The sequence below is a fragment of the Dryobates pubescens genome, chromosome 1, assembly GCF_014839835.1.
Source record: "Dryobates pubescens isolate bDryPub1 chromosome 1, bDryPub1.pri, whole genome shotgun sequence".
NCBI classification, from domain to species: domain Eukaryota; kingdom Metazoa; phylum Chordata; class Aves; order Piciformes; family Picidae; genus Dryobates; species Dryobates pubescens.
Genome location: NC_071612.1, coordinates 50790682 through 50803478, shown reverse-complemented (window position 1 = coordinate 50803478; position 12797 = coordinate 50790682). Strand labels below are relative to the sequence as shown.

Sequence of the window (12797 nt, the reverse complement as noted above, 5' to 3'; positions counted from 1 at the left end):
CAAGTATAGGGTAAAAATTCAGCTCATGAACTAATTTTTCTTTCTACCAGTGTAGACTGGATTATGTTAATGTACTATGGGAAAGGACCTCAGCACAATTCATTATCAAGATTTATGGAAAATAAATTAAAGAAGAATAAGCTAACATGGTCATATCTGACCAAAAATTAAAGTGTTAACTGTGACTTTTAACAGATAAAAGTTAAATAATCATAAAACCAGCTATTTGGCTATTGTATTAACCTAAAATGAAATGAAAGTGCATGTCACATAAGAACTGAATAGAAGTTTGATAGAATTTGTATTGACATAATTACTTCAAATATAGTTGAAACAAGCAATCGATAACTTGGCAAGGGAGGGGAGGAGGTAAAAGTGTTTGCTTTACAAATAAAGTTTATATATACTTATAGTTGTATGCAAGCCTAACAAATCTGAATTTCTTAGAAGAATAAACATAAAAGCAGATACATGCATAAATGGCCTTATTCTGCTTGATAGTTGAATTTGAGCAAAAAAGAAATCCCCTTAACTTTTAGTAATATTTTTTTTAAAATAAAAATTATTAAAATCTTCTGTGGCACAGCAACCAGCCAGTAATGATGGTATAGGTTTACCCTGTAACATAAGGGCGTGTGTATACATTAAAAATGTGAGGAAAAAGGAATAAGATAACAGATACAGTCTCTTTATGATGTGCATATGATTGACCAGAACAGTTGACAATAGTGGTGGCCATCAATGAAGTGAGCAGACAGCAGCCCTTCAGGTGTATTGAAGTTACTTTTTGTTTTGCAGTTGAAAGTACAGCAGATTCCAATTGGGCAATACTGAATATTAATGTTGAATTACACACAATTTTGCTACATAACCTTACTGCATCTTCCTTGTCCTATTTTCTGACTCTACTTATGACCTCTTGCCGTTAAGGGATTGAAGGCTTGGAAAGGGACGGTGGTTTGCTATCTGATGCTGCAAAGCAGAGCAAAATGAACTGGTTTTATTGATCAGCTGTTACATTCTGACAGAATGCAAAGACTGTTTGCCTGAGATAAAACATGGAATTAACAACAGTAGTTCTATATTAATGAACAATAGTTGTTTGAATTCAAAAGATATTAGTGGATTTCCAAGCCTGTTCCCTCCCCTTCATTTACTGTAATATATGATACATAGAATACATTTTTCTTCTGTTTTTCACTCTTCTTAAAGCCATATTAAACTGCATTATTCTCTTAGTTGAGCAAACTAAGAAATTTTTCAGATGTTAACATTTTCATTGGTACTCATTTTGCCTGAGTGCCAGTGGAAAAAAAAAATAACATTTCATGAAAATAATTTTTTTAGCTGTCATGATCTGTAATGTCAGGAGAAAAGAAAGGAATATTTCAGAATATTTAACTACAAATACATAAAACAGATACAAAAGAATAACAGTTTTTAATTTTTTTAAAAATGACAGATTTTTAGAAGCTTATTTATCATTTTCTTGGATAATGACCACTGAGGCATGTGATAAAAGAGTGAAAATTGGTTTTGGAGGAAAATGAAGCATTGTAATTCAAGAACAAGTTCCTTTTCTGAATCTTACTGCCCTAATCTTGTTTTTCTGTGGAGATATATATATATAGTATTGTGTGCTGATTACTGATAATGTGAATGCCTAATCATATCATCAAAAGGAAGCAGAACAGCTATATTTAATCTCCAGACTCACTAAATATAAATCTCACACATATAGTTTATTTGCAACTTTTATGCCTTGAATATTTGGATAAAAGAAAAGTAGGGAGGAAGAACACTGTAGTTGATCTGGTTGAAAGCTCTGTCATTGGTTGTTGGAACAGAAAATTTGATGCAATTATTATTACTAGTGTGATAAAAAGGAGTAGGATAGAGTAGTTATGTTTTAATTTATTTTAAAGTCACATTGTAGCACCTTCTTAGTCATTTAATGACAGAAATACCATGGATTTTTGCAGTTGTTTCTATCCAAAGGGGAGAAGGATCTGTACTGGTGTTAGCATTTTCTGCAGAATTTCATGAAGCACTACGGTCAGAGTGTACCGAAAAATGTGCAACTTACTACTGTTTACCAGTGTAGAAAATTAATAACAGAGATGAAGAGTAGGCTTTCAGATATTATGTTAGTTACTCATAATCAAAGGCTGGGTCTGAACACAAAAGCATAGACTAGCTATGTAAGGACCATGAAGTGATTTCTGTGGAGACATAAGTGTGTTTTAAAAAAACCCAAATAATTCTTCTTTCAAGACATGGGCTCTCCCTTGTTCTGCACTGGGAGGATAGCAAGGGAGACGGACACAGTGCACAGTTCTATTTATTTGTCAGTATAAATGGCCAAACAACAAGTGGTGTAATAAAATAGATGCTTTAATAAGATAGTCTGAAAAGAGAAATATAGATAGCAAGTAAATCTTACATCCCTTCAGGTACTGGGCACCTTGCCTTTGTACATCAGATTAACTCCAGATGGAATTTTTTCAAGGCATATTGTGCAGATCCTATCCACGGAGAATTTCCTTCTTCCTCCCATACTGTGGTGGCTTTTATCTTGTGTAACAAACAAACCCATATATCTTCTGACAGACTGCAATGTTATCTCTGGCATAATACCCACCAGTGTGTGGTGCAGGCTATTATGGGCATTCCAGCATATGACCTTGCAGTAGCTACCCATGATAACATACAATCTTCTCAAGCCTTATGAACAAGGCTGGTGTAGCATATGTGGCCTGCTCAAGGTCAGCTCACTGAATACATCTTCTGCAAGGGTCCCAGTACATCTCCTGATATTATTTAATAGTTTTGTTTTATCTGGATATCCATTTTTTTTTATAAATCAAGGAAAAACAACACAAAAGACGACACTGGTGTTCTGTCAGAAGATTTTACTCAGACCTATCCATTATTATGTATTTTTTTTATCTTTAAGTTCATATATGTCTGAGAATTGAGTGTATGGTATGGCTGAAGATGTTAATTTTTGCTTAACCAAAAAGGAAGTTAAACAATATGTTCCTTAGAATATCTGTCTACAGATGTACTTGTTCCAGCATTGCACCTTTTATCCCAAGAATGGACATATTTCTTCAATAAAAATTCTAGGACTGATTTTAAAAATAAGTGAGGTTTCTTGATCTGTATTAGGTGATTTATGATTTCATATGTCTCACTGTCCTTCACACTGATTTCTAATTAAATATAAGGCTTCTAAAGCACTACTTTTAATCCTCTTTTATTATTTTTTTTTGACCAGAAGTCAGTACCATATTTATCATTTTCCATTAGCACAAATTAATGTGTTCTGTTCTTAGCATCTTAAATTAGTTCATTTGATGCTGTGTAGTTCCACACAGTTGAATAATCGTAATTACATTTTATTTTCATTGCTATGTCACCCCTAGAAAAAAAACTGATAAAAAGTAGAACTTTAGGACTAAATTTGCAGAACCTCAAGTGCTATATATTGCATTATTCTTTCCTTCAAATGTGAAGAGAAAAGTAATTTAGACCAAAATCATCCAGGTTGCCCTGGGGAAATTAATTTGCTATATTAAAAAAAAATAAGATGATATAGACAAACACAGAACTGTCATCTGAATACAGAGCCACTGTCTAAGATTCAGGGATCTGCTTGGAGCTGAATCTGGTGGTGAGCATGAAGATCAAAAGATGTGCTTCTGTAGAGACAACAGCAGCTAAAAGGAGGCTAAGGAAAATATGAGCTTGTTGCTGAGTGGGGCAGGGGACCTTATGACAAAGGACGTGGAAGTGGCCCAGCTGCACGGAGGGTCTTCTTCACTTCAGTCTTCACTGGCAAAACTGGCCCCAGGAATGCAAAACCAGTGGGAAAGTCTAGGAAGGAAGTCTGGCAAGGCCAGTAGGATAAGATTAGAGATCAGTTAAACAAATGGGACATTCATAGGTGCAAGAGCCTGCGTACAATGCATCCACACATGCAGGGCAAGCTGGCCCATCAGGATGTTAGGAAGAAGTTCTTCACCCATAAAGGTGGTGAGACACTGGAACAAGTTGCCCAGGGAGGTGGTAGTAGTCTCATCCCTGGAAGTTTTTTAGGGCCAGGCTGGATGTGGCTCTGAGCAACCTGATCTAGTGTGAGGTATCCCTGCCCATGGCAGGAGGGTTGGAACTAGGTGATCCTTGAGGTCCCTTCCAACCCTGACACTTCTATAATTCTATGATTGTGTGGTCACACTTGATAATAATCTTTTAAGGATCATGATAATCAAGGGAGGTTTCTGCAGTCTGGAAGAAAGCCACTGTCACTCTTCAAGAGGGCAAGAAGGAGACTTCTATATATAATAGGCCTATCAGCACCACCTTGATCCCTGAGAAAACTTTCACAAAAATATGAAGGTCACGACAGTGTTTAGGAGCAGTCAGCACGGATTTACGAAGAGGAAATAGTACCCAGTCAACCTGATATTCTTCTGCAATCAGGTGACTGACAGGGTGGATGAGAGGAGGGGTAGATGTTCACCTTATCCTTAGAAATGCTTTTGGATACTACTTCCCATGACACTTTAAAACTGAAGAAGTATAGGCTAGATACATAGACAGAAGGGTGAATTGAAAACTGACTGAACTGCTAGGCCCAAAGCTTGTGATCGATGCCATCAATTCCATCCAGAGATTGGTCACGTGTAGCATACCCCAGTTTACCCCAATTTATTCCCTGGCATGCTGAGCTGCAAATTTAAATTCCCTGGCATGCTGAGCTGCAAATTTTACTTGCTTTCTTTTTGTTCTCCCCAGACAGAAAGACCACTAGTAGGAAAATTAGTTTTCATTGATCTCAGAGGTCTGAAATACAATTGTAAACATGAGGGTCAAATGCAGCATATGTTTTCATGGTAAAAACCACTTACCATTCCATCTTTTAGTTCTTATCTCAGACTTCCAAAAATAATGGCATAGTTTATACTGTAACAGTTTTGGTAGCATGCCCATGTTACTGCCGTGCAGAAAATTATTTTTCATTCATGTTGCTTTTCCATATTTCTCTCATAACTACTTCCCAAGATGAATCTTTTCAAAGTCCAGTGTTTAAAGGGAATTATAAAATTTACATCACCTGTAATTAATGCACATAGTTTATGTGTATGCAAACTCCGTATGCTTTACGTAGTGGATTATGAAACACAGTATCGATAAAGGCTAATGCAGTTATCTTGGCGGGAGGGATGTATGTGTAATGGGGGTGATGGGGTTTACCCTCACAGCAGCAACTGTGATGAATATTCACAGTTTTATCACAAACATGGAGAACTTTATTTAATCTTGTTGTCAAGTCACTATTTCCATTGATTTACCTGTAGAAGTATTTTAGTGAATCAGAGGTTAAACCAACACAGTTGTTTCAGAATTGGTATATATTTTCATGCTTTTTTTTCTTGTTCATTTGTGTTTTCTTTCTCTTACATGCTGCAGTTGCAAACATATTGTGGCGAGAGCAAGGTATTAATACAGCTCTTTTTTTCATATTGTCTATATTACTGTAAAATGCTCATATATTACTCCTTTTGTGGGTTTTTGAGATTTTTGTGTTCATACTTTACAGCTACAGTAATTACTTTCCCCTTGCAATATTTGAGGAATTTGATTTAAAGAAAAAATTCAGTGAAAAATAATCCTTCAAATGTTTGCACCTTTGTGAACTGCTTTTACTTTTTGGGAGCAAGAAGACAGTAAACTGTTCAAAAATTTAAGACAGTTACTTGAAGGGATACCATAAGAAGCTCAGATTTAAAATGAAGACCTTTAATTTGTTGACGTGATAAAGCTTCCAATCAATCAGCCTATATGTTGTTGACATTTATCTTCTTCTATTAATCATTCTTATTAAACAAAAGTTATAATCATAAACAGCTCAATTAAAATTGAGGTACCTGAAATTGCTTAATGGGACAAAGCACTTTCTCCTTATCCTCAGGAGAGGTTTGTAAATAAATGTTGAGAGGGTGAATGCAGATTTGTGGTAGGAAAAGTATACTTTACTGACAAATACACATATGAGGTAATCTCACGTAGCATATTGCAGAAGAATACAATCAAAGTGTCATCAAGAGCTCCAATTCCATTGCTCTAAGTAGCATGTTCTAAAAGTTGCAATGTAGAAATTAATGTATTTCAGGAATAGGACATTGTTTCAATTTCCATAGGGAGACGGATAATATTCTAAATGGATTGGGCTTTGCTATTAATTCATGCTACCAATGGTATTTCTGCGTGTTTCTTAAAGATTTATTCTGAATTAATTCAACATTGAAAAAAAAAATATTTCATTTGTCTAATTCCATAATAACATTTGACATTTCCCAGTGTATTTACAAACATGAACTAGTTTTATTTTTTATATTTCTGTTTTACCAGTTGCTCAGCTGGTATAAACAATCAGTTCTCTCATTTTGCTGGAGCTCAGCTGTGATCTTCCTGCTCTATTGGCCTTGCAGAGTTCAAATTACGTGTTCAGTTTCATACAGTTTGACTGTTAACAAGCTGATGCACAACAAGATTCTAACACCAAAGTTTCCAAATGTGTGGTGTTCTCACTGCTTGTTACGAAGGTATCATTTGAGTTTTATCTTGTGTTTTGTCTCAAATAAAACTAAAAACATCATTGGCACTCCCTTGGTTTTTTAGATGGTCTTTTAAAATCAAATCCTGTGCTGCTTTCAGTGGTTAGCACTTAGGAAAACTGTGACTATAAAGATAAATTAAAAATAGTAGATTACCAGAGTGCTTATGATAAAGACATTCAAATTTCCCTGTCACTCTTGTGAAGCTAAACAGAAAGTAATTTATAGTAGAGAATGAGAATGTGGTGGCAATATAATTTTCTACAGCAAGTTTTCTTTTCTACTGTTACAAGTTGTAATGTCAAAATTCCTTTACAAGAGAGCAATACCCTGAAGATGCTAATAAGTATCACCTCTAACTTACCTAATCAATGCATACTCTGCTGTTTTCTGTTATCTAAATATTAACAGATAGGAAGGGAGGGGCCATGGGTGATTAATAGGACAATTAATATCATGAAACAATAACTAGGCCTTAGTGTCTACCAGTGCATATTAGTATATGGGGTTCACAAAAGCCTTATCACAATTGCTTCCTTAAGTAAGTGTAAAAAGACTGTGTCAGAAAATCAGAAAGGATTTGAAGTTACTTTCATCTGTATTCATTTTTTTCCTTCCAAATCAGTGTTAGCCAGTTAGATTCTCTCTAAATATATTTTCATTCATTGTTGTTGCTTCTGGCATGGTATTATGAGCGTGCCAGGTTGGTTTTGGTTTGATAGGAGGAAGGTTGCAAAATCCGGTCAGATGTCTTCAGAGCAAGAGCTCATGAAGTTCTGAAGAAGTGGCTTGCCTAAGTGATTAGATTTTTGTATAGAATAGGTATTTGTACAGATATTTGTAGTCATGTTCAGAGGAAAAGTTTTGGGGTCATAGTAAATTGGAGGGGGGATATTATTTCATTTGATCCATAGGTAAAACTTCATTATATGAACTCACTTCCCTAACTTGGTACTGAAATAGAAGGAGGACATTTCTTACAGTGTCTCCAGTGTTTTTGAAGAAGTTACTATCCAGACATTGGAAATAAAGCCTTCAAATTTTGCACTGGGTTACTGTACATGAATATTATCTGTACATTGGAAAGCCTGCCTTGCGGTGCTGGCAGCTGAGGAGAATGTTTTAGGAGTCTGCTTATCAAATGCCTGTATCACCTGGGGCTACCAGCTGATTTACTTCCTCATGTTCTGGTATTGTTTATGCTGCTAATAACTATAATATACTTTAGTCAATGAGACAAGGGAGAAGGGAAAACCTTGTTTTGTCTGCAGCCAGCTCCACATGTTTATTTATCACCAAGACGAACTAAGCCAGTTGCTTAGCTGTAGATGTCTACACTGTGTTCACTGGCAGTGGCAGCCTAACCTCAGTCAGGCTTATCTACAAATTCCAGCTGTTCTTGCAGGATGCAATATGAGGCATATTTTAAGGAAAGACCTTGATGTATTTTCTTCTGTAGACTATATGATTTACCTGCAAAATCATGCAAAGTACCCTTTGGACAGAGTGGGCATATTACCCTATGCTCAGAATAGACATGACTGGCAAGTTTTCCTTGAACCTGAGCAAATGCAACATAGACTCCTCTCCCACTTTTTGTAACCTCTTAATGGACAGATTTAATTTAAAATGAGGAAGACCAATCTTTTTAAGAAAACTCAGAAATGGGAAATGATTGCACAAGATTTCTCAAATATCACTGAACTTCACTTTATGCATGTCACTTGCCTTTTAAATGAATGTGTTACCTATGTGATTCCTAACAGGGACTGGGAACTTCTGTCTATGTGCGTACATATATCTATACATAAATGCACATTTTCCCCCACCTTAACATCTAATTATTTGATACTAAGAGTTGTTCTCTCTCTGTTAACACAGGATTTCCTTCAGAATTTAGGATAAGCAGAATATCAGACTCAAATTTTTTTCCTGAGTCTTATTTCTCTCTCATACTATAACAAATATTGTTATGTCAAGGGGGAGTTTAGGCCCTGTACCCAAGTATACATGTACACTTATGTAGTTGTAGCTCTCAGTTTAGCTGTCAGAGTTGGTTATAATGCTACTTTTCTTCACAGAATTTTACAATATGAACTAATCATCCATTATAGCATCCATATAGCAAATCAACAGCTATTGTCTTAATTGGCACATGGTAAACTAAGGAGAATGTCCTTTTTTGTGGTCATGGGAATAACCATATACTATGAGACTTCATGCTACAGATCTGGTCCCCACCTCCTCCAGAAAATATTACATCATTCCTCTCATTTAGTAGCATTGTGGTAAAAGAATTTAGTAGTTCTGTAAACATTTGTAGCTGTTCAATCTTGGAATGACTACCTCCCCAAGACTGGCTTTTCAATCAACTACAATAGAGAATATTGCCTTTTCTGACTGAAAGAAAATTCAAAGATTTATAAGAAATATTCAGAATGTCTGTTTCAATTACAGAAATTAACTTTTCTATCTCTCAGAAAAGTAAGAATAATAAGGACACATGGAGAATTTATATTAATTTGATTTCAGAGTAGATGATTTGACAATCACTTTCGTTACCACAGCTGTCAAATGATGTATTTCTAGGTCGTACTCATAAAGACACTGTTTTGCCAATGGGGAAAAAAAAAAGTTAATTTCTGAATAATGTAACAGTTTGGGTTTAGTTTTACAACAACAGTTGCTGTAAGATTAGGTATATTAGCAGTATACACATTAGCAAATTAATCTCATACCCAAAGTGTGATGAGGTTTTCAGCTCAAGACGAGGATTTTCTTTTTTTGTCATTATTTAATTTTATACATTTCAATGTGTTTTTTGTTCTTAAGGTCTGGGAATTGGGAACATGTTTTACGTTTTTTATGAAGATGGCATCAAAGTAATACAACCAGTGGAATGTGAATTTCAGAGACATATTAAACCTAGTGAAAAAATCCTCGGTTTTCAGGCAAGTTATTTTATTAAATTTATTTTTAGTGTTTTCTCAATTATAGCTTTCCTTAGATAATAATTTATTATTGCTACTTCAGTGTTTTCTGCTTGATAAACCCAGACATGTCTTCTCAATTAATAAGTAGCTTAAAATGACAGACTCAAAATTTTTGTATTTCCTTTGATCAAATTCAAACTTTCAGTCTCTTTTAGATTGAATATTCCCTGTATATTTCTCAAACCCTTTATTTTCCTTGGCTGTCTTTCTCTTTTCCCAGTCCTTTCCTTTAACAGCTCTATACTCTTTATTTGTGGTTTGGGCTCTGTTGTGGGTTTGGTTTTTCTTTTTTCTCCCCTATCCCCACTTAAGTGCATCTCTATGAACCAGGGATTTCTTCTCTCTCTAGTAAATAAAAGATCTAAAGGTATTCTTTTTAATGATTTCTTTTTCTACACTGGATGTTTGTCTGTATTAAACTGTCAGCTATCATGAGGCAAATCCCTGTCCTGATAAGCACTCTTGCAGTTCCACTGAAGTTAGGAGAGATGATTGATCTTTGTCTCCAACTTAAAATTCATAGAAGTTTCAGTAACTTTATTGTTAACACACTTACAGCTTATTGCACCAAATTCTGGAGTAGTTTCCATGTGTAGCATACATAAAAGCAGTAGTATATTCTGCACTTCCATTTATGTTTTTCCTTTACTGTTAATCAAAATGCTAGATAACACATTTCATGTTGGAATGGAATGGAATGGAATAGAATAGAATAGACCAGACCAGACCAGACCAAATCAGGTTGGAAGAGACCTTTGAGATCATTGAGTCCAACCTATCATCCAACACTATCTAATCAACTAAACCACGGCACCAAGCACCCCATCCAACCTCCTCTTAAACACCTCCAGTGGTGGTGATTCCACCACCTCCCTGAGCAGCCCATTCCAGTAGCCAATAACTCTTTCTATGAAGAACTTCTTCCTAACATCCAGCCTAAACTTCCCCTGGCGCAGCTTGAGACTGTGTCCTCTTGTTCGGGTGCTGGTTGCTTGGGAGAAGAGACCAACCCCCACCTGGCTACAACCTCCCTTCAGGTAGTTGCAGACAGCAATAAGGTCTCCCCTGAGCCTCCTCTTCTCCAGGCTAAACAATCCCAGCTCCCTCAGGCTCTCCTCATAGGGCTTGTGCTCGAAACCCCTCCCCAGCTTTGTTGCCCTTCCCTGGACACATTCCAGCAAGCCAACATCTTTCCTAAACTGAGGGGCCCAGAACTGGACACAGGACTTAAGGTGTGGACTAACCAGTTCTGAGTACAGGGGCAGAATGACCTTCCTGCTCCTGCTGCCCACACTGTTCCTGATCCAGGCCAGGATGCCATTGGCCTTCTTGGCCACCTGGGCACACTGCTGTCTCATGTTCAGCCTACTATCAAGAACACTTGATTTTAGTCACTGCATTAAGACTTGCTCCATGAATAATAACTTCTTCTCATAATTTGGATTTGAATGAGTGACCTTGAAAACTGTAATAACTCTTGAGATGGACACTTTGGGGTTTTGCCCTAATACCTGAAGTACACTGAAATAACAACAGAATTGTCTTGATGTCATATGTCTATTCAGTTATCATTATTGATGTCAAAGGATGCTGTACTCAGCAGCAAGATTTATTTTAGTGTGAATAATTATGCTATGAACAGCTAATCATACCTTGATTTGTGCTGCTTAAGTTAAATTAAGTTGACACAGCCAAAAATAAGCCAAAAAGCTTTTTTTATGACTGCTTAATTCAAAAGCTGATTATTTAAGAAGTCTGTTAAGATTTTGTAGGTCTAAAGTGCAGCTTAGAATTTAAGTGTATGTTGAAATATAGATAATCAGGATTGATAAGTCAAACTTGTTTCCTTTTTGTAGCTTTCAAACCCAAAGTAGCATAATAATTACATGCTCTACCAACAAAAAAGAAAAAAAAAAAAAAAGAAAAAGAGAGCCCAGGAAAGTCAGCTACTTCATAACTGTCATTTTGAAATAGGTATAGACTTGTCCTTGTTCGGCTATCTTTGGTTTCTGGGTAGATGTGGTAAATATATAGCCAGAAGTTGTGCTTTCTACCTACATATGTGCCATTTTGCCCATGAAGTTTAGCAATATTTCTGAACACTTCCCTGACCTGTGGTGGTTAATGAATATTTATTCCTGCAAGAGAAATCAGAAATGTCTGGAAAATACATCCTGATGTTCTTCTGTTCAGAGTGACATTACTGTTCATTTAGTATTACAAATTAACAAAGCAAAACAAAACCAAACCAGAACAAAGCAGTAAAAAAGTTGAAATGCTGAATAAAGATTTTTAGGATTTTTCTGCATGTACATCTAATACCAAGACAAAAATGCTATATTCTTGAACAAACTCATTGCCTGTGAAGCATTAGATAACTATTTCCTTCTTTGAAGAATATCATATCTTCCTTAAGCCTCTTTTCTCTAAATAAGAAAGTAACCCAATTCTGTCTCAGGATTAGATTTCCATCAAGTTCTTTATGTGATAATTTAGTGGTAAGACTTCATGTCTTATTTTTTTTTGTTAGTAATTCTCTTTGACTCTGTCATTACTAATCAGAGATATTGGTAGATTGCATGTTTTGAATTGGCTTTATATAGCCTTTCACATCTACAGCAGCTGTTACTAATAAATAATCCATCTTTTAGGTCTTAACACATGCCTAAAGACAATACCCTTAATGCTCTCCCATTTCTTTACACTTTAACAGATTAGCTGTTCAAGTGATAAGAAAAAGCTTAGGAGACCTGTTTCATTGCCAAATGTTTGCTAAAGTGTGGGAACATTTCTAAATTCTACAGTGCTGCTTAGGTACTAGAAGTGTTATAGAAAATGTCTGGATATTAGGCATGATACTGCAGTGTTCCTCCCCAGGTTTACTGTTTGCCTGCCAACAAAATAAATTACCTTTAGCTGTGCTTCTATAAAAGGTATTTCTACATGGTATTGCGTTGTGAATGAATATTGCAATATTGTAGTAACTGGAACAGGTTGCCCAAGGAGGTGGTAGAAGCCCCACCCCTGGAAGTTTTTAAGGCCAGGCTAAATGGGGCTTTGGGCAGCCTGATCTAGTGTGAGGTGCCCTGGCCCATGGCAGGGGGGGTTGGAACTGGATGATCTCTGAGGTCCCTTCCAGCCCTGACAATTCTGTGATTCTCTAATAGTAACACTTATTCAT

General features: G+C 36.1%; 1 protein-coding gene across 1 annotated transcript in view; it reads left to right on the top strand.

The window, feature by feature from the left end:
• The window catches only part of FSTL5 (follistatin like 5), a 246145-nt gene that overhangs the window by 200795 nt on the left and 32553 nt on the right, over window positions 1-12797 (top strand). Inside the window, exons 11-12 of the mRNA XM_009904567.2 lie at window positions 5476-5502; window positions 9456-9574. Of these exons, the coding sequence (XP_009902869.1) occupies window positions 5476-5502; window positions 9456-9574 (146 nt within the window). The remainder of the gene's footprint in view (window positions 1-5475; window positions 5503-9455; window positions 9575-12797) is intronic.